This window comes from Heliangelus exortis, chromosome 1 (genome assembly GCF_036169615.1).
Source record: "Heliangelus exortis chromosome 1, bHelExo1.hap1, whole genome shotgun sequence".
NCBI classification, from domain to species: domain Eukaryota; kingdom Metazoa; phylum Chordata; class Aves; order Apodiformes; family Trochilidae; genus Heliangelus; species Heliangelus exortis.
Window position 1 is genome coordinate 88,620,962 of NC_092422.1, and position 23,313 is coordinate 88,644,274.

At 39.4% G+C, this 23,313-nt stretch overlaps 1 protein-coding gene across 1 annotated transcript in view; it reads left to right on the top strand.

Annotated features, from left to right (window-relative positions):
• Positions 1-21,386, top strand: part of DSCAM (DS cell adhesion molecule) — a 450,058-nt gene extending 428,672 nt beyond the window's left edge. Inside the window, exons 32-33 of the mRNA XM_071752599.1 lie at positions 988-1,290; positions 20,418-21,386. Coding sequence (XP_071608700.1) covers positions 988-1,290; positions 20,418-20,758 — 644 coding nt within the window. The 3' untranslated portion in view covers positions 20,759-21,386. The remainder of the gene's footprint in view (positions 1-987; positions 1,291-20,417) is intronic.
• The last annotated feature ends 1,927 nt before the right edge of the window (positions 21,387-23,313 follow it).

Genomic DNA, 23,313 nt, shown 5'->3' on the forward strand with positions numbered 1-23,313 from the left:
TGCCTGTTTATTGAACATCACCAGCAATGTCTGAAATTGTACAGATCTTGTGATGAAACATGACTTCTGCCCAGGGAACTTTCCTAAGTCCTCTGCTCTTCCAGCCCACTGAAGCAGAACTGAGATGGGTGCAACAGACCAGAGATTTGTCTCCCCAGAAATGAGTGCTGGGTTTCTAGAATTATTTTTACTGAATTGTTAGCCACTTGCATCTTCTAGAATAATGCTTATTTAAGAAATACTGATATTGTCAGAAATTCATCAGCAGAATAAAAGAGCTCCTAGGTCATAATATCCTATGTGTCAAATATGAATCCCCCATTAGCTTCAGAACATTGAAAAAAGCTCCTGAATGACTTCAGGTTGGTAGCTACCGAACAAGATTGCTTTCTTAAGACCTTTGTTCCCTAGGAAATGAGTTTGTATTTTTCCTGTTGTGTGAGACAGTCAGAGACAATGAGAGACATTGCCTTTATATCTGACCTTCACCCCAGGGATTTCTAAAAAAAAAAAGTATGAAATTGAAATAGGTACAGAAAGACTATCCTACAGAAGGGCTACACCTAGACATCTCCTCACAGAAATATATGAGATGCATTAGAAAGCTAATATAAAGAAGCTGTTCCTCATATTGCTAAATCTGTTTTGTGGGTTTCTAACATTTTTAAGGCATTTAACTTTTAATGAAATGCTTTTTTTAACCTTCTTCGTGTACTAAAGGTTATTTCTTCTAAACCATGAAATGAATGCTAAGCCACAAAATGCTGTTAGCAGAATAAGACTTCACTTTAGACTATCTGTAATTATCAAGAAACTGACTAAACTAAAAATCACACAGACATTTATAGCGAAGCAGACCCGTTTAAATTGCCTCGGTAATTTCAAGTGCTCTGCATTTTATTAAGAAGTGCTATCACGTTTGTAGCTTCTCTCCCCCCAAAAAAAGGGTTGCAGGGATGTTTCCTGATGTGTATTTCTGTTGTTCAGATCGAGCGAGAAGCAGCATGGTCTCCACAGAAAGTGCCTCCTCAACATACGAAGAGCTAGCGAGGGCGTACGAGCACGCCAAGATGGAAGAGCAGCTGAGACATGCCAAGTTCACCATCACAGAGTGCTTCATATCAGACACATCGTCAGAGCAGCTCACGGCAGGGACTAATGACTACACAGACAGTCTGACCTCAAGCACCCCGTCAGAGTCAGGGATTTGCAGGTTTACCGCGTCGCCCCCCAAGCCTCAGGATGGAGGACGAGTGATGAACATGGCAGTTCCCAAGGCACATCGGCCAGGTGAGACTTTAGGGGTCACTAATTCTGGTCCTTGGGGTGAGGAGTTCACCCCATGTCTACGCTGGTTAACATGGCACAAGGAAGAAGGAAGGTGCACGATATATCCTGGAAGTACTGACAGAAATAATTGGTTTTCATCCCAGCCAATATAGCGCTTGGGTGTATTGTCTCATACAGAGAAAAATGAGGAGCTTGGAAATCTAGGAACAAAAAGGCCATCAAATCCACCTCCTCTGCAGCTGCAGCTGTCAGGCAAAAGATCCTTCTGGGATAAATAAGACCATATGGGATACATATGCCCATTTCCAACTCAAACCACCTACTAATAAAGAGTGTCTTACAGCAATACTTTAAGCTTGAGAGCAAAAGTTTGCTTTCAGAATACTTTATAAAGAGAGATTTTAGATGATGTTCTATCCCTTTTGCCTTGTAGTTTGTCAAAGATGTAATAACCCTTCAGTGATGTTCTTGAGCTGTTATGTTCTCTCTTTGACATCTAATATTGAACTAGGGTAATCTGAAGCAGGGAGAATTAAAAATGGATAAAATTTAGACAGTGCAATAACTCAAGAGAGTCTTCTACCTTGAGACGAATTTAAACCTATTCCAAGTTCTAACTTAGTAAAGGTGCCTGAGGGACAGCCAACTCACAAAGAATGTTGGGTTTAGTGATATCCTAGTACAAAGTAGCATAGGTGGATTACTTTTGATGCGCTGAGATCAAATAAATGGTAAAATCTCAGAAGATTTCTCAGTCTTTGTTACAGAAACATAATGTGCCATCGTGGAAAAGGATTCAAATGGGGAAGAGGTGTAATTATATTCCTCTGCTGAAAACATGCTTCATTTTATTTTACTTTACTTTATTTTATATTATTGTATTTATTTTAGTTATTATATACATTTGCCAGTTTGAGTGGGGCTACTTACATACACCAGAAGTCATCAGTAGTGCTCATATTTGTAAAAAGAGTAATGAATAAACTACCACCATTTGCTTATTATACACTGTAAATGAAAAAGCATTTGTGAGGACAGAGGAATGGAAGATAGCTAGTGGGTTCAGAAAGGTCATTCAAAAGCAGGACCTGACACTGTGAAAAAAAAAAAAAAAAAAAAAAAAAAAAAAAAAAGTATAAAGGACTTTGCATGAGGAAGCTAAAAGAAGACCATGACAAGAAAAAGACCGACCAGAAGCTAGGAAGTTTTAATAGGCAAGGCAGGAAATTAGTTTATCATACAGATAGATAAGAAGGAATTAAGCAGGAAATAAAATAGTGAGAGAAATTACTGATTTCTGTGTAGTCACAGAGTAGAACTAAAAACCCAGGAGCTGTAGAAATAGATAAAGATAGAAATAATTTTCATTTCTAAGTCAAAAAAGTAAAATAAATATTTGTACTTGCTCTGCTAAAGGGAAGCATCTGCTTTCACAGCTAAGTTAAAATTGCAGCCCTCTCCTTCCACTCAGTCAACATTTTTTATCATCTCTTTAACAAATAGCTTACGCTCTTCCTTTCATGTTCCAAATACATTATCTATGCATATTTAATACTTGGAAATATTCTAATGTATTCCATATAAAGCTGATTTTTCTTGAGGGAATACAGCACCAAAATTTGGTCCCTATACTTGAGTTAAAAGCTTCCAGGGTTGGAACATCATCAGAACCCCCTAGCGAATTATAGTCTTGTACCCATCTTTAGTTAAAAGTCTTGACTTTGTACCCTCTTTTCTTGATTGACTTTGCCTTTCCTTTTTCAGTAAGGAAATTAAATGTATTACGAAACCAAGAGTAACCTTCAATAACTTGAAAAAAATACAATGTTCCAGTGCAGCAACTTGAGTGTTGGCCCACAAATACTGAATGATTATCTTATTAAAGGTCCCTATGTGAATGGCCTTAAACAAAACATGTGGGCAGAAAGAATTTTCAGTAGTAGCAGACAGACTCATACTTTTAGTGTTCAAATCAGTGAGGAAAGAATTACCAGGCATCTTACTTCACCCATCAATGCTGCAGAAGTAATTAGTAATTAATAATTCAAATAATTAATCAAAGTAACTCTACATTTGGGAATATGGTGAAGAAATTAAACTTAAGGTATTTAGATTAAGTAGACGAGAACATCTGTGATGAAATACTGAGAGTGCTTCCTTAGCCCATCTTTATTCTCTCCAGTCTTTCTTTCAAGATTAATTTTTTACCCATTTTCATGGTGCTCTGCTTTTCTTTTCACCCAACTCAATCTCTTTCTTGTCCAATAACACTTTCAATAGCTTATGCCTCCTCCTTCCTGATTTCTCATCTCACTTCTCAAACTGCCTGTAATGCTACCCGCTTCAACTCTTCTGGCTGCCATAAAGGTTTAGGAGCCTAAAATAGGTGATATTTGTTTTTCAAAATTATAAGACAGTCTCAGAAAGATCATAACAGAAATTTATTTTGATAGATGTGACATTTTGTAACTAGTTTACCCTGTGGAAAGGCTGCAGCTTTACTCAAGAAGGGTGATGATGGACTTTACTGGTAAAGATTGTCAGCTGTAACCAAGCTACTACAGCACCCACTTTTTAGCTTGTTGATAGCATAAGTGTTTGGTAGGAGCAAGGAAACTGTTAGACTGCCTAAAGCTTGGTTCCAGGAGAGAGGGCATCTCACCTCGTGTCATTGACTGTCCCCTGGCTTTTCCTGAGCATTTCACAGCAGTCTTTTGTACATGTATAGCCAAGTCTTCTGATCATCTGTTTTAATCAGCAGGCAGTAGTTGAGACCTCAGATTGCTCCAAACTGGGATAGTTAATGATTAGGTGTAGGAGACCTCAATGCTTTTTCGTTGGAGGATAAAAAGGGGTCATTGAGATTTGATGACATATACTGGGGGCTGACCACCCTGCTGTTACATTCCCAACTTCCATACCATTTTCATCCAGAAATTGAATCAAAACATTTGATCAACCCATCAGCTTGAATTATATTTGGACGGCTCATCAGATATCTAGGCAAACTTATTAATTGATCAATTCTGGCATTATAACTGTGAATCAGAACTACCTTTTCAGAACTTGTTCACATTACATACAACTCTAACTCTGTAATTAGTAATGCATGCTAGCTGATTGCTTCATATTCTAAGCCCACTGTAAGTTTTTTTAATAGAGCTTTTCCCTTCCAGTCAGCTTGTTCTGCAGATACATCCAGTTGCCCTTAGCTGGACTGCCTTCCATAGCTCCACATCCCCCTTTTACTAGTGAACACAGAGCTGGACACTGAGTGTGGCCTCAGCAATGCTGAGGAAAGTATCACCTTCCATGGGCTGCTGGCAACACTCCCATTGCAACCCAGGTTACAGCTGGCTTTCTCTGTTGTAAAGGCACATTGCTGCTTCATGTTCCAGGATCACTAGGATGTCCACCAGGATCCCCGGGACCTTTTCTTCAAAGCTGCTTTCCAGCTTGGTTTCCCCCCAGCATGTAGTAGTGCAGGAGGTTATTCCTAACCAGGTGGGGGACTTTGCAGTTCCCCTTGCTGATCTGCATGAGGTTTGTGTTGACCCTTTCAAGGTCTCCCTGGGTGGCAGCACAGTCCTCTGGTCTATCTGGCACTCAGCCTAATTTTTTTTGTCATAAGTAAATTTGCTGGGGGAATACTGTGGCCCACCATACTGATCATTACTGAAGGTCCTGAACAGGACTGGACCCAGTATTGACCTCCGGAGTACACCAGTAGTTACTGGCCATCAGCTAGATCACCATTGCCACTGATCACCATTCCTTAGACCTCACTGTTTATCCAGTTTTCAATCCACCTCCGTGTCTGCTTATCCAGCCTATAGTTCATTTGCTTTTCCACAAGGATCTTAAAAGAAGCCATGTCAAAATCCTTACAGAAGTTGAGATAGACAATATCCACTGACTTCTACTCTTCTACCAAGCCAGTCACTTAATCACAGAAGGTTATCATGTTGGTCAAGCGTGACATCATCTTTGTGCATCCATGCTGAGTACTCCTAATAGCTTTCTTGGTCTTCATGTGCCTGGAAATGGTTGCCCGGATTATCTGCTCCATCACCTTCCCAGGGATGGAGAGGAGCCTGGGTGGCATGTAGGTTCCTGGGGTCTCCTTCTTGTTCTTAAAGATAGGTGTGACATTTGCTTTCTTCCAGTCTTCGGGCACTTCTCCCAAGCACCACTATCAATCAGAGACTATTGCAAGAGGGCTCACACTGACACCTGCCAGTTCCCTCAGTACTTGTAGGTGCATCCCATTTTGTTTAAGTATTCCCTGACCTGATCCTTTGGTACCAAGGGGCAGTCTTCATTGCTCCATACTCTTCTACTGATATCTTGGACCTGGGGCTCCTGCAGCCTGGTCTTGCTAGTAAAGACTGGGGCAAATAAGGCACTCAGTACCTCAGCATTTTCTATGTCCTGTGTCACTACATTCCCTGCTCCATTCAACCAGGGGGCCCCATTTTCCCTGGCTTTCCTTTTATCACTTACATATTTATAGAAACCTTTCTTAGACTCATAGAATCATAGAATGGTAGGAGTCAAAAGGGACTTCTGGTGATCTCGTTTTCTTTGACATCTTTGGCCAGATTGAACTCCAGTTGGGATTTGGCTTTCCAAACCTCACTTCTGCATGTTTGGCCACTGCCTCTGTATTCCAAGCTATCTGTATCTGCTTCCATCTTCTGTGTACTCCCTCTTTGTGCCTGAGTTTTGCCAGGAGCTCCTTCATCCATGCAGGCCTTCAGGCATTTTGGCCAAGCTCATTGAGCTTGGAGGCCGTGATCCTTGAATATCAGTCACTTTTCTTAGACACAAGGCTGCTCCTACTTGTCTGTGCAAGCAGTTGCAGATATTTTATGCACCATAGTCTTGTCACTAGGCAAAAAAATTTCAAGTCCACAGAGAGGTGTTATTAAACAGTCTTCAATAAAAATATTTTAGGAATTGCATTTTTCTTAAACATTCCTAAAGTCACAGATACAGGAAATGGTACAGTGAAGTAAGATATTTTCATTAATTCCTACATTCAGTGTTTTGAAATCATGTCTTATTCATCCTTGTACCTTTAGAACTCCATAGATAGGTTTTTTTGAAAAAAATTGTTAAGTATTCTCTTACAGCATCAACAATAACAGCTATTTTTTTCCTTTTATAATTATACATTATAAACCACCAAGCAATTTGCTGCTTAACAACAACTTCTGCATAGCTTCTGAAAAATGAAAGGATGGATGCAAACCTACACATGGGGTTTTTTGTGTGGACATCACAGAGCTGGCAGGTACCTAATCTGCTCAGGCATTGACGTTGCCCCACTGGCAGATGGTGACATTTCTCACTAAGTCATCAGAATAGTCATGTGTCCCAGGAGGCACATTAAACACTGAATTAGTAGAGATAGCAAAGCCATATTTTAAACACATGGGATGGATTACATCCTTTAGAAAAGTGAGTCTTAAGTTCCTAACCTCTGTGCCATGTTAATATTCTTCCTTGTATAAAAAAAATTGTCAGGACATTACAAACATTACATCTTTCTCAGCACCAAAGCTCACAGAACTCTGGGATTATGATTATTGTATTCCACCCCTCTAGTGTTGTCTAGTTGTCACTAATAAGTATTTTGGCTAGCAAGGTCAGTTCCTCAAGGAAAAGGCATACTGGGCAATCATCTAAACAGTATGCTAGGGCAAAAACTGTATCAAAACTGTATCAAAAATGAGGAATTTTTCATATTAATATTCAGAAATTGCAATAACTGTTACCCAAGGTTTACTTGGGAGGTTGACAAGTGAGTAAATCCTTCATCCTCCAAAGCTGTCATTCAAATCTTGCATTCAGAAGCTGGACGGGACAGAAACTGGAAAGAAATATACTGTCTTCCTACCTCTCACTGTGCCACTGAAGAGTCTGAAATATAACAAAGTGGAAGGTATTTGCAGGGGCTGAAAAAGTTCTGTAATAATGTTTCTATTTTCTGTTTTAAAAATAATAACCAAAAATCAATTTATCGTAACTATTATTCTTAGGTGCAATACAGATCTCAGTATCAGTTTATTAAAAATAGATTCCTGTTATTATAATTTTAAATCTCAGTAATAGCCTCAGCCCAAAAGCATGCTTTTTTTCCCCTCTCCATATTCCTAAGTTACTGGGCTTGAGAAAGCTACAAACTGTGAAATATTTTGATATTCATGTGCTTTCCAAATACTATTTAATTTAATTTTTTTTTCTTTTTTTCTTTTTTTCTTTTTTTCTTTTTTTTTTTTTTTGTGGATAGTTCACTTATTTGAATCTTCTGGCAATGGAATTCATGCTTGGAAGAAATAGTGTGTGCCCAGTGCTTGAATAGGAAATATCTAGAATGTTTTCATCAGGTCTCTTGCTCTTTGCAGAAACCTCCTTTTTACAGGGGTACTGCAACACTCAGACCCCCAGGTTATCGTTTTCTTTGATGCTAATCAGCACTAAAAAGGACCTCTTCAAATATATGACATTATCCTTGAGGGTTAGCTTGACTTGGACTTAACTTGGACAGGCAGAAGCTTGTCTACCTGATGGCACAAAGCAAGTGCAAGTTTGTTTTGACATTCCTGCTGCCTTGCCTCTTTGGAGATCACATTAATATATAAAACCTGAAGGACTAAGGTCATCTCAGATACACTTCCATAGAAGAGAGATAATTCCCTGAGTACATCAGACTTGGAGATTATGAAATCCATATAAAACATCACAACATTTTATATCTCAGAACCTGCTCAGAACATTCAGCTGACAAAAAAGACCATTTAGGAAAGAAACCTGCATTTGGGTGAGGAGCAGCTGGGCAGGCTCTGGAAAGAAAAAAAACATAAAATCCAGAGATTTTCCAGAGACTGATTCCACAGCCACAAAGATGGCAAGAACACCCTATTCCCATAGGGAATCTGGGTACTTTCCTTGGTCCTTAGAACTGCAGAAAGCAGAAGAACCAGTTTGCTAAGCCCATGCTCCACTGGAAGCATGTTTTTCCTGTTGTTCTTATAGTGTTGGTTGATGCGTGAGTGCAGAGCTCCATCCTCTCTCTGCCAGACCTCTTGCATGGCCACTCCATCCCAGAGGAGGACATTTGGCCAGCAGGTACCACCTCCTCACAGCTTGGGGGACCAGGGCAGACCTGGTCTCAGCCCTTGTTAAACAAGTATGGACACTTCTTTGGTCTGGCTTTTTACAGCTGGGCACATGAATTAAGTGTCCTGAATCTAGCTCTAAGCCTACTAGAAAAGATACGAGCACTGGTCTAACCTCTCCAGCTTTGCTGGGTGATCATGTTCTTTCAGTATTTAGAATGCCCTAATTAGCATTATTAACCCGATTTACAAATTTCTTTCTACTTTGACTAATCCTGCAGACTTGAACAGCAAATTCTTAGCTTATAGACAAGCCTTAAGATAGAGAACACAAGTACTTTACTAAATTAGTGTATACAGGGGTCTCTTAAAATAGATGCTGGACATCACCTGAAGTGCATGACTGTTCTTTTTAACACTCGAGTCAAGAAATAAATCTTCTTTTCCACTATTCAGTCACTATGCCTAAAAATAAGTTGCTTAGCACAATAAGGAAAATATGAAGCAGGCAGTGATAGAAAGTATGCAGTGTATTTCCAATGTCAGACCTGTAGCCTGAGATGAAAAGCTGTGAACTCTTTTCCACTGATCAAGGGCTGAAGGAGCTATTTCCCTCTTCTACCCAATGCAGACAAGTGTGACATAGTTATAGCATCTATTTAGAGACTTGCTTTCTATTGAAAATTGCTGACAGGGCTCTAAGTGCTGCAGTTGTAACTAAATCATGATACACGTTCAGCCACTGGGGATTCAGCAATTTCTGGGACTCCTGGCTTGGGGCCTCCAGCTCACCTTTTGCCTCCTTTTCCTATTCTGCATCAATACTGAAAATATAACCCTACTGCTCCACAATTTCCATATCCAAAACTTGAATTTCTTCAAGGAACCTACCTTTGACCTTTTTTGTACAGAATTCCTGCAGCAAAGTGAGAAAAAGAGAACATGCGGATTGTTTTCTTTTTAAGTTCTACACTTGCATTGTTTGGTTTCAAATACAATATAATGTATATGTATAAATATATATATATACCAAATATATAGTGTGATACAGAAGGAAGAAATTGTCATCCTGACTCCACAGCTGGCAAAAATGATCCAGTTCTGAGACAACTAGGAGGCAAATCCGAATAGAAAGATGGGAAAACAGCAACACTGGCAAAAGAGTTGTAAGTGGGAAAAATAAATTCTCACTTATGTTTTTAATTGTAGTAAATACTCTTAACATGTATGTGAATGTAATTGTGTATGTGCTTACTTACACGTATGTGACATATTCTGAAATTAACCCTCTAGATGGGTATTTTTAGTGTTTCCACATTAAATCCTCCTGCCCCTGGCATACATTCTTTGTATTTTCCATTGCTTTGATGGAAAACTAGGAACACATCACCAAGAGACAGACTGAGTTGTTTTCTTCTTATCAGAAAAACAGCACGTCAGTGATGAGAGTAAATTGCCTTTGTCCTCTTTCAGGTTTTCTTTCTGAAGAGTACCACGAGCTTTTTCTCCTTCTGCTGTGAAAAGCTGAATGTTCTGCAGGGATGAAAACCGTTTAATTCCACATTTAGTTTGACTTGAAATCATTGGCTTATGTTATGTTTCTGGTGGATTTACAGGGAGAGAGGTTCACACTGCAAATTTTTTAACCTTGCCAGTTCAATAAAGCTGTACAGTAGGAACAAGTTCAGATTAGAAGCTAAAATGTCATGGGATCAGGAAGGAAAACCACATCGGTCTTAATCATGAATTTAAATAGAGCAGCTGTTTGGTTGAAAATACAAAGGTTCTGTGTAATTGTTATGTGAAAATTCCATTTGAGGTGGTGTATAAGATGCCTGAAAGCTAAATTCAATACTCTGGTGAGAAATTATTTTTACAACTGTCATCTATGAATCATTGTTGGGTGTTCCTAACTGGTGTTAGGAAGTTTTTTGGTTTTTTTTTTATTATTATTAAAGGAGAGAAAAAACAGGCATCAGTTCTGCAAGAACTCTACTGGGAGTTTGTAGCAGCATAAGTATATTTTCATGTTGCTATCTTATTTATTTGTAATTTGGTTTGAAAGTAACATTGATTTTAGAAAAATACATTGCTTCAAACTGTGCTGGCTTGCAATACTGTAGGAGTTTTTTGCCTTCTTCTAGATTAAAAGTTTCATGTCAAGGGAAAATTAACAAGAATGCATTTTCAAGAATGTACATGTCCTATCTTTTTATTATGAAGAAAATCTTTCTCATTAACAGTGCGATTTTTTTTTCTAATATGAATTTGGTTAATTTTTAAAAAAAGAAAATTATTTTATTTGTGGTCTTTTTTTTCCATCAGCTACAACTACTAAAATAGACAACCCATGTTTTCTGTAGGATTAGAGTCACTGTTTTCAACTCTGGTGAGAGAACAGTTTCATGCCTAAAGCAAGGATTACATTTATCAGTAAATTTTCAGATGCTTTCATGTTCTTATGGCCATAACTGCAATGCTGAATTTTTAAAACTTCCAGGAAATGTTCCAAATCAAACCACTGTGTCTGCCTCAATTAAAATAATAGACTTTTAGAACAGTACTTTTAGATTTCATATTTTAAACCTCACTTCTACAAAAACTAGATTTGGCCTGCTCATGCCATTTGAATTTTGAAAATGTCAAAGTGTTTCACTTGATGGCGTTGAGACAGCATGTGATGATTTTTGTGGGCCCTTTCAGTCTGCTCAAGGTAACCAGAAGCAGTTGTTTCCATACAAGAGCTGACTTAGGTTGTAAGGTCCTTGCAGTCATTTACAGCTGTTACTGCTTTAAATGCCCTGTGCCACAGGACCTTAACATAATTTGAGATGTACAGGAGATCTATTGGCATCTGAAAATGTAAAACAAATCGTTTTGCAAGAAAGGCCATTCCTGTGCTATTTTTTGAAAACAAAGTGAAAGTTGACATCACTACAGAAAGAAATATTTGTTTTAACAGTGCATTCCTAATTAAACTGTAGTGATGGGTTTTGCCATCCACATAAGAGCTTCCTTATCTGCTGGCCTTTAAAGCCTAACTGTATGGACTCATGGATGTGTTTCAGTATTGCTCATCTTTTCGTGTGAGCTTCCTTAATTTAAATATGAGAGCTGAACCTCTGGTCCCAGTGGATTAATTAAGAAAAATGCAACAATGCAGCTTGTCAGCATCACTCAGGTAATTCAAACTGATGGACATGTGGAGACTTAGTTACAGTAATTCATTCATGAACAGATCTTCAGCAGAGCAGTAGAACAGTGATGCTCCTGGTTTCCTTGTAGGCTGACCTCCCCTTAACCATTAGTACTGTGTTATCCTTGCCCATCACCTCAGGATGGTCTGGCTTAGCTGTGATTTCATGGGGGTGGTGCAGAGCCTCTTGAGGTTTAGAGAGTGGCTCCCACTGATTTCAGTGAACCATAAGAATGGCTCGAACTCCTCACCTCTCCAGCTTCAGTGCTAAATTTAGTCCCAAACTATCCCAGGAGTAAATCCATGAAGGATGCCAGTTTCCATGGAGTCACGATCTATTTAACCCTCAACTGAAGTGATGTATAAGTGAACACTTTCCTGCACCCAGGATCAGCAAAGGACTCCTAAAACTCCAGTGCTGATAACTAGAAGAGCCTGAGCAAGCAAGGGCTTCTGCACAGCTTTCCTGTCTCAGCCTGTGGCAGGAGAGCACTGTCTCAGAGCCTCCTTAAAAATGTATGAAGCAGCTTGCGTGACAAGGGGAAGAAAGAAAGAAAGAGAGGGCTTCTATGCTTCACTTTTCTATCACCATTTCATTATTTATTGACAATTTTTCTGACTTTACTTTTGGAGTGCTTATTGATTGACATAGTGATGTCCGTTTTTATGTCCCAAGTCTCTAATGACATTGCATTAGATCAGAAGAGGGGCACTAGCAGTGAGGCTGAACATTCACATGGCATATCCATAACATCTAAACCTATCTGACCCCTGGAGTTAATCAGGTTTTTTTCTTCCCTAGACCATCAGCTCAGCAGAGGAGAGGCCCTTAAAAATATGTCAGTTCTCCTTAAAGTTACTTCAGAAAAGTATAAAGCATCTGACAGGTATTTTAAAATTGCAGCACTATATGAAAGAAAGTTCTACTTTGAGAAATACAAACTAAAAGTGGATTTCAATTCCTGTTTCATTAGACCTTTCAGGAGTAGACAGCAATGTAATGAGAAGGGTCCTGGCACTCAGTTAGACAGATGCACAGTGTGTTACATTGATGTATTACAGATGTATGATCTTAGTTAAACTATGGCAGTTGTGCTTGTGCTTTAGGACATAGATTTAGGACTTTTTTGTTGGCATTAGAAAGCTGAAATCTAAATTAAAAAATGGATCATCTTTTAAAAAATTATCCACCTTAGTTGGAATCCTCATTTGCAGTCACTTAAACCTAGTCGCCAGTAAGTATAAATCAATTTACACTCTTGCTGAAATCAATATAGCCACTCTGATTTATACCAGTAGCAAATTTGGTTCCTGAGCTACAGTTTCACTGATGTCCTGGTGTTTCTTAAGAGGTAACTTCAATGATTGTAGTCAACAGAAACTGTTGTTTTTATTTTGTTGTGTGAAACATAGCTGGTGTTTTCAATGCTTTTGTGAAAATGTCATTTTTAGCAGACCGCAACCTGCACGTTTAATTAAGTATTACAGATGTGGAGTTTTCATGAAGAAAAGTCCTGGTTTGTCCTGGTAAAATAAAACTCAATTATAGGGAACATCGGGAGTTCTAATTTCTCTGTCTAGAAATAGGAAACTTGGCATATTTTTCTAAAGGGTTTTGGCTGTTTCCTATCTATGTGATCACAAACATTAGAAGTGTAAAGATGTGATTTTATGTCATCTGCGAAAACAGTGTGAGAATCCCAGAAGATGTAATGGTGTGAGTCACAAAGCCACGAAGGGCAGGTTAGCAGCTGAAATGCATCTAGGCATCTTGTTGGCCTTATTCAGAGTTTTAAAGTGCCCCTCAGACATTGAGCATTTTGATCATATTCCTTGGGCAGCTGAGCAGAGGTTAGAGCTACTCTGAAGAAATGAAGAGCACCTGCCTTTGCTAACCAGAAAACTGCACCCTGCCACCTCCCTCCAGCCTCTCCCCTTGCACTGCTTGACTGCTTGCTAAGCCTGGAATTAAAGGGACTCCCTGGACCTTTTGTCATTTGTTATGGATCACCTTAGAGGGCCACAGATTATTAAATCCAGCTTTTTATTTTAAAAATGGCCTCAGAAGGAGTCTATGAGCTCCTGAACTTGCAAATAGTGTGCTTTTTTTTTCACCATGAGGGAGCTGAGGTTTTCAATCATTCTAGCCATCAGTAATTTGCATGGGGAAATTTCACCTCTGTTTTCATTCCTGATTAATACTGGCTCCAGAGAGTGAAGCCCTGCTACTCCAGGCTTCTTTCACAACTTTTTTTAATGTTCAGTTGTGGCATTTTATAGCAAAGTTTACAAGAAAATAATAATTATTAGACAAAGAGTATTGGGAAAGCAGTTCCACACTGAACAGATCCCAGGGAAAAAAAAACAAAACAAAGAATAACAAAACCAAAACCCAAACAAAACACAGGCATAAGTTAAAGCCTGTCTACTGCTTGGGTTCTTTCCATTTCCTTATTCTCCAAATTTTCAACAAGTATCCACCTGAACCCTCCACTGGGTGCTAAGTCAAGGAAGACACTGCGAAGCTCAGCTGGGTGCTGGGAGCAGCTACTCACCTGCCCACTGCAGGGCAGGAATGACTGCATCTGGAAGGAATCATCTTCCTTCCCTTTGCAGCCAGCCTCTTTTCCCCAGTTAAAAAGGCAGGAGGGCAGAGCCCGTGCTGTGCTCTTCACTGAGCTACCACCAGGTTGAAACCTGTACCAGCCAAGCAAGGAGGTGCAGGGCTGATCCTCTTTACCCTTTGCCTGGCTGAGCAGGACACAGGATCAAGGTATCCAAAGAGTTGACTTTATTCCTCATTAAGCTTATTTATATCTCATGTTGCAGTGTGCAGGTCTGACTCTTAGCCAGTTTCTGTGGGAATGACTGGAGTGTGGTGCAGACTCCTCTGTGGGTTCTGTATCTGTAGAGTACATGGACAGAAGATGGACAATGAGGGAGCACCAAGCTGCTTCAAACACTGACAGCAGCAATTGGGAGAGGCATTATTGCTGCTATCAGTTCAGCTTCAGAACAAGCTGCTGCTGTCTAAGAAGGCTTTGCCTGCTAGCTTTTAATGGTGTGTCAGCTTTTGAAGTGACAAAGATCTCTGAACATCACTTGTGCTCTTCTTCTTATCAAACCTCTCACCTTGACCTTGCAAGCCTGTCACCCCTTCCTTGTTTCTAACATAAGCTTTTCCTATAGGCAGTCTTTGTCCTGAATAATAGCCTCTGAATATCAGCAAAGGCTTCACTGATTTATTTACTGCACTAGTGAGCTGGAAAAGCCCACTAAACTTTTTTAATCAACATAAACCCGAACTTAAAGCTGTCAGCAGCATTGTCTCCCTTGCTTCCTTTCAAAGGAAAACACAATGTCACATCAGTTCTTCCCCTTCCAAGTTCAGGACAAGCCAAGAGATGCCCAACACAGTGGCACTCTGCCTTTGCCAGCAGTTGTACACCCCCCAGCACTTACAATGTCAGGATGAGTTTTATACTGGGGTCCCCAATCAACCTAACTATGTCAGCAAGGCACATTACACATGGTAAAAGACCTGTATGGATTTATGTATACCATGATCTCGTGAGATCTTTGGGAGCTTTTTTTACCCCCCTCCTTACACAAGCAAGCTGTGTGAATACCCTATTCACCCAGACTTACTCTTACCTCTGTTAAATAAAATATGCTGTCATAGTCACCAGTCCTACTTTATAAACTTTTCTAAAATGGTCTTTCAAATACCATGGAATTTCCTTCACATGGCAACCAAAACTTGAAAATCATCAGGCAGTCATTGTCACTGAGGGTATCTGTGCTGGAGTGTCGGGAAGACAAATAGCTTTTGTTTTAGCAGAAATTATGAGTCATGACAAAATGCATATAGCTATCATGTGACAACTTGTTAAGAGCATCTTTTTTTTTTTTTTTTTGCAGTCTGTGACGATTTTTGTATTGAATATAGCACAAATCCTTAGATTTTTCTGGAGAAGATGAAAGCAAAAATACATGCAAGCTCTCTGGTATTTGAAAGAGGAATGAGGTAAATCTTAGAGGAGAAAGGCGTGCATCTCAGCTTGCTATAGTTCTGCAAACAAGATAGCTATCTTGAATAAAATCCCAGAAAAGTTGAGCAGTGGTATTTTTCCCTTCATGTAGCCTGTCAAATTCATCCAAGCCCATACCTAAAGCTGACCTCCAGAAGAATGGTAAAAGTATCTACCGATTTTGCAAAGTGTTTTATGTCAGCTTAGTTGTACTGAAGTAAGAGTAAATAATTTTTGCTCAGTGCTGCATTAATTCAGAAAATAGTTCCTTTTTAGTAGAATGTGTTGCTTATGGTAAATATCATAGTAAGTGACTTCTTGCATTTGTTACAAATATTTATTGGAGTTAAAAAATTCCTAAAAGTACAATACTAAATAATTTATTAAAGGGCGGGCCACTCGTAAAAAAAACACTGAGGTAGCTCTGGCTTAAATTGCCATATTCAGTTTGACTGAATGTTTATCATTTATATAAAAACTCAGTGTTTCTAAATAACAGCAAATTTCCCTTTTCAAAAAAATGTAAGTTTTATAATGTCTTTTGTACTAATTGGGCCAAAAGGCATGAATTATTAAACATGCTTATTTGAAGTGCTCATGCACTTGAAAGGTTTGCTTTCATTACTAATAAGGCACACACACCGCTGAAAAAAGGTAATTAGAGCATCAAAGGCAATGAACCATCCTGAAACTTTATAATGCTTTGCCTGAAAAAAAATCATCATTCAGCTGAATAGAAAGAAACCAAAAAGCGTCTGTACTGTTGTGTCCAGAAAGATGAGAACAGAAGTTTCTCCAAGTAACTCCACAGACATGGCAAGAGGCTTTTAATCTTCTCAAAAATACCTTCAGAATCGATGTAGGAATGGCAAAAGTGAACCCCTGTGGTTACATTTCAAAGACTGTATTTTTAAGTCTGAAACACACAACTTCTTATAAATCAAAGACTTTTTTTTCATCCTGTGAGACCGCCTCAATCCGTGAAAAAAAAAAAAAAGTTACATTCCCCAAATTTTTCTTTTCCAATAATTTTAATAACCTGCTTTGGTTTACAAGCAGTTGCAGGGAAGGATGCTTCTTGCAGTTATGAAGAAGCACTGGGGCTTTTTATGATAGGAAAAGGAAAATGAGTGCTCTGTGTAAACTGTGTCAGAGATGTGTGTTGCATACCCAGCTCTGGAGAACAAGTTACAGCCTCTGGTTTGCTATTACTACTATCCTGTTGGAACTTTGCCTCCAGACATTTAGAAAATTACAGTAAAATAACTCTATGTTGTTTTCACAGGTTATTGACTTATGCTTTCTTATGTAGATTTTGGGAGGGAAAACGTAAGTCTTTTTTATATAGCCTGAAGTTCTTAAATTCATGAGAGAAACATCTAGACAGCAACTTGAAAACTCCCAGCCTTCATCTCTGTAAGGTTCAACACTCATCTTTTTTATAATCAGTGCATGTCCATTGCTCTAAAGAAGTAGAAATGTGTTAAGATGCAGAAGCAGCTTTCCAAGGAGACCACAGGGGACTGCCAATGAGCCATGCTTTGGCTTCTGTTCCACACCAGCTCCTTTCCAGGAAGTTGTCTGTAAAACAGAAAAATAAGCAGTAAGAAAGAAATGACCTGGCTGGTCTTAAAGCAGTGGGTATTGTACTGTCTGGCAACAGCCTGTCATGGACAGTGCCAGGGTGACAGAAAACTTTAGGAAAAGGTCGACTGTTGTGAGAAATAGGGATGGAGGTCCAGAGCAAAAAATTGGTCCCCTTCTGCTGGGGCCAAGGGGCTGCTGTGTCACATGCAGGCCAACCTCTGGGAGTGTGAGAGAAACCTTTCTTTCTCCGCCTCCCTGCAGTCTCCGAGCATCCCTGACAAGAGGGAAGATACTATTTTGGTATTATAATTAGTCACAAAATTTTCCTGCCTACTGAGCCTGTTGCCATCTCAAAGGTGTGTTGTTCTGCTCACCTGTGCAGTGATAACTCACGCCCAAGGCAGCCAAATGAAGACCCTCATCACCTTTGTTAGGAGGTCTTTATTGGCAGAGGTGGGCATGCATGGGCAGCCCCACCTGCTCCCACAGTCAAGGTGCTCATCACTCTCTCCACTGGGGAGGAGTGGGCAGCAATAGGAATTCTCTTTTCGGATCCTGCAATGTGGCAAAGCCGCAGGGAGCAAATGATACCGGTATTTCCCATCCTGGCTCCCTCCTCCAATGGGGAATAGTCCTTGGAGCAAACTGTCCCCACGACTGCATTTTGGAAGGACTCAGTGCAAAAGTGAATCCAGAAGCAAAATAATGGGTTGCCAGGGGATGAAGGTCTGGGTGCCAAGGGGGCAACACAGACCATACCAGCAGGCAGCTCATTTTGATATCTGTAGTTAAGTGGAGTGAGTCAGTGCCTGCCAAAGTCTGCCAGTTTGTGTGCCCATATTCTGATGCACTTCAGTGGCAGCAGGTGCATTGCTGTCTCAGATGAAATAGGTCTCATATGCAGAATACATTTGGCACAAAGGCACTGTAAGAAAATAAGGTAAACTAGTAATTAATATTGCTGCAATTCATTTTTTCAAGTGGCAATCTGTATGGTAAAAACAACAAACCTCCCCCTCTCTCTCCAACCTTACGTAAATGTTGCCCCGGCGCATACGCCAGCCTAATATTGAGATGCTCACATCTTACTCTATGGGGGCTAAATACCATGTATCATGCATCTCTGTTGGAGATGTAGCTAGAATAAAACATATGGTGTCAGACAGTGCCTGGAGGATTTCTGTAGGAACAGTGATTCTGTTCAAATGGAACTTCCCAGCAATTCTCTGTCTGTGACCTGAAATTATGGATAGAGCAGATGCTGTTAGTCTTTTAAGTAAGATTTGCAGTTCCTTCAGTTAGGTGAGATGGGGAAGGACATGTTTTTAGATCATTGGGCAGCTTATAGCTTAGATAAGAAAAGAAAAATTGTTATACATTTTTTTTTTTGTTACGAAAAAATGCTTTCCTAATTTACTATTTATGCCACTGGCACAGATCATCCTTAATTTTTACTGCCATAAATACCTCATGTAGACACAGGTGTAGTAGTGCCAAGAGTCTTCTGCCTAAAATGTTAAGGATGCATCCCAACTGTAGATGAGACTGGATTTTTATATCAGTCATAAGAAGGAAGATATACACATGCAGATGTCTGTGCAGAAGGGGGAATACTGTTCTGGAATGTGCTTGTAACAGCTTCTTTTCATGTATACCTGAGTTTACAACATCAAATATTTTTAGAAGGGAATGTCATTATATGTCTGATTGCCCTTCATTTTCTTGAAGCAGCTTATGAATGCCTAACAAGCAGCACTAGAATAAATAAGACAATCTGATTTCAACAGCAGTCTAATACATGTACAAGTATGGGCAAGGTACAGACAGCAGGTATGAGGCATCTGATTCAACTCAATTTGCAAAGACAAATCCTCTGGACTGAGCAGGCTTACGTAGAAATACCCAAGAACTAGTGGAAAATAATAAATAAAGAGGTTTTTCCTCCACAGTACAGCCCAGAAGGGGAGGCTGATGCAAGAGCTGGGGTGCCAGCCCCAAAGCGTTTCATTGCTACAAACCAGCAGCATGTTGGTGGCCTCAGTGGTAGAAAATCAGTAATGAATTAAACACAGTGATGATGGATGGATGGTAAATATTGTATTAGGACAAGTGTGCTTTTCTGTTTTATTCAGAAATCTCTTTTTAAATAATTTGATAATATAATAATAAAATAATAATAATTTGATATTCTGTTCTAATAATTTGATATTCTATTCTCAACTGGGGGTCAATAATGGTAATTGTGAAGGGTTTCATTTAAAATGGAAAATAAGAAATGGAAATCTACGGAGTCTCCACATTTTCCAAGTTTTGACAAATGCAAACCAAGCCCTGTTCTTTTAGAATTTAGAGAAAAACTTTCTGGCCTTTGCCATTTTTCTTGCTGTGAGTGCACATAAAACACAATACACTTCTCATTATAGTCGCTCTTGCTATGAAAAAAAAAAAAAAATAGTAATAGTGAATATGTACAGATGTGCCAAAAAGGAGGTGGTTGACCCTTGATTCTGTAGGATCATCAGTTGATGATCAATTGATGGCCCTTCCAGAGGAGAACCACAAGGATGATCAGGGGGCTGGAGCATCTCTCCTATGAAGACAAGATGAGAGAGTTATTGTTGTTCAGCCTGGGAAAGAAATGTCTCCAGGAAGACCTTATAGTGCCTTCCAGCACCTGAAGGGGACTTCAGGAAATCTGGGGGAGGACTTTTTATGGGGGTATGTAGTGACAGGTTAGTGAGGAATGGTTTCAAGCTGAAAAAGGGTAGATCTAGGTTATATATTAGGAAGGAATTCTTTACTGTGAGGGTGGTGAGCCACTGGCACAAGTTGCACAGAGGACTAGTGGCTGCCTCTTCCCTGGAAGTGTTCGAGGCCAGGCTGGCTGGGGCTTTGAGTGACCTGGTCTGGTGGGAGGTGTCCGGGCCCATGGAAGGCGGGGTTGAAACTAGATGATCATTAATGTCCCTTCCAACCCTAACTGTTCTGTGATCCTGCTTTTCTGTGACCATAGCATAGTAAATGACTAACAAACAATATATCTATTAAAAATGCTGCAGGTGGCTTGATTACAGATGCTCCACTTTGGTGCCCAAGCTCATCAGCTCAAACCTCCCCCAGCCAGTAGGTGAGTATAACACAGCGCACGGCCATAAGTAAGGTCTTGTTTTTTCACTTCTCCCTCTCCAGGTGATCTCATGCATTTGCCACCCTACCTTAGGATGGACTTTTTATTGAACCGTGGTGTGCAGGGCACGAGCAGAGACCTGGGTTTGGGGCAAGCCTGCTTGGAGCCACAGAAAAGCCGAACCTTGAAGCGCCCGACTGTCCTGGAGCCGATACCCATGGAGACATCCTCCACCAGAGAAGTACAGTCATGGCAACCTGGTGCTGTGGCAACGTTACCTCAGCGAGAAGGAGCTGAGCTAGGACAGGCAGCAAAAATGAGCAGCTCCCAAGAATCCCTGCTGGACTCCCGGGGCCACTTGAAAGGAAACAATCCCTACGCAAAAAGTTACACCCTGGTATAACGAAAAGAGCATGGCTGGACAGTGGCTGTAAATATTTACACTGGGGAAAAAAACAAAAAAAAATCCAATGAAAGCTACCTTTTTTTTATTGAATTCCAATATTTATAATTAAAGAAGAAGATTGCCAAAATATTTGACAAAAAAAAAAAAAATAATAATATGAACGACAGACAGTGCAAAGACTCTCTTGCTTTTTTTCTGTCTGAGTGTGAGCTTCATCTGACTGGACATCTGAATTTTTGGGTAAAAGAGTCCAGTTTTCTGATCTTCACAAGCGTTTGTGTTTTTACTGATTTTCTACGAAGTGCATGAAGACTTAACTAAAACATTTTAACTGGAAGTACCATCAGACAAGATTTAAAAGGGAAAAAAAATCACAAAAAAATATAAATCACCCTATTTGTGAATTCAGCAGGAACATTGATTTGGAAAAGCAAAAAGTCTTTGGTCATGTTTGCACTTTTTTTTTAATTAGAAAATGGGTCCTTGATTGTTCTTTTTTTGTTGTTAATTAGGATGAGTGATGTCAGTGGAGTGAGGGGACTGATTTATTTTTTTTTTTAATATTAATTTAATGAGACACTCTTTGCATTTTGTCTATGCGAAATAAAAGGGTCTTCTGCCTTTATTTGTGATGTCTGTTTCCACTGACTTCTGATGTACTTGGTTTTCCTTAAATGTAACAGCCACGTCTGTACATTACTATGAACAATGTCTTCTTGTACTTTGGTCAGAAAAGGAAAGTGGGGGTTATAACTTTGAAAATAAATCGGGGTTCACTTACCCACAGTTTTTTTGCTACCATGGGGCAGAGGGCCAGAATGGTGGAAGTTCTGAGTACTCTGAATCAAACTCAACCAGGACCATCTGTGTTTGCTGCATTTGCCCACTGGAGGCTTTGGTTTGGCTGCAATATTTTGGATCAGAAGAAATGTGTTAATGTTACTTTACTTTTTATTCCTTCAGAATGTCCATTTGTGAGCAGCACTCTCAGAAATTAGTCACTTACTTTAAGGATTTGGGAAAAAAAAAAGCGAAAGCAAAACCAAAAAAAAACAGCTTTTTCCCATAATAGGAGACAGGGGAAGAAAAGAGAAAAGAACTTTTAAGGGGAACTTGTCAGCTTGTATTACTTTGTTGCATCTTTTGATTATGTGAGAAGTAATATGTCTTGTTTTATACAGAGTATAAATGATTGAATACTACATCTGGTGGGTTTAACACAGCAACATTAGAGCTGCCTCACCAAGTGCCTCTTTGTGTATGTTCTGGCTACTCTCATGTACCCTGACCAAGAGAATCTGGTGCAGAGCATTCCAGATTAGTGCTAATATGACCACATTATTCAGCACTAACTGGGAAATACTGGGTCTGAAAGGAATAAAACGCAGTAAGCTTGAGTAGGCCGAGGAATTCCTGCAATTTCCCTGGCTGGTGACAGTGTGGACGTTGCTACTGAAAACATTTTTGCACCCTGCTCAGTTCAAGGTGTTTTAAAATAGAAAAATGCAGTCATGTAGAGTTGTTTCATTACTATCATTGTAATTCTGTTGTTATAAGGGCACTACATTAGGAAAGTACTTAAGTCTCTTGAAATTAATCAAGTTGTACTTTCATCTTTACCTCTGTAAAGCTCAAGTGCTAAAGTCCTGGGAAGTCCTACAGGAGAAGACAAATGAAGACATCCTTGAGGTATGTACTTCTTACAGACTGACAGAGAAGTGCTGAGGTGCCATTCATATAAGGAAATATTTTCTGTCTAGTCTACCTGTTTTACCAATAGGCTGCTAAAGCACGTTAAAAAAACAAAACAAACACCCAGAAGAGAAAACAACAAAAAAACCCCACATACTTATTTTTTTGTTTTGTAAAAAAAAAAAAAAAAAAAAAAAGTTAGCAATTACCCATGAAGTATTTCCAAATAGAATGAAAAAACTGTATGTTGAAAATTTGCTTTATGGTTGTTTTGGTTTTTTCCATATAGAAATATTTTGCTAATACAAACCTAATTGAAACATGCAGAAAGAAATTTATTTTACTGTTTCTCATTGAAGAGCTCCATTGTAAGCTAAACTTTTTTCTCAGATTTCATTTTTGGGCAATCCAGTTCTTTTGATTCCTACAAGAGCCTTTGCAGCATGCTCAACTTGAGCTGGAAGGGGTATCAGTAGTGTGATTACAAATCAAAATTTATTTTCTCACTAGGGTTCAAGACTTTTGAGTCTCAGCCCACTTTCATCTTCTGTTCAAGTTTCCTTCTTATTCTCTGAAAAAAGCAAAAAGCTTTTAGGCAAAATGGAGGCTTGATCCATTTGTTCCCATGGTTCTTGTCTGCCCTCAAGCACAGGGATGATGGGTTCCACAGAAACGTTCTTCAGTGAAAGAATGAGAGTGAGATGGAGGAAATTTTCACATTTTAAGTTCCTTGGGACTGCTGGTAGTGGAAATATTCCAGTATCTGTAAATCTGCATTTGGCTGACAATCTGGAATGTTCCATCTGTCTTTGACTTAGCAAGAATTCCTCCTCATCTGTATTCAATATGCCTGGTAATAA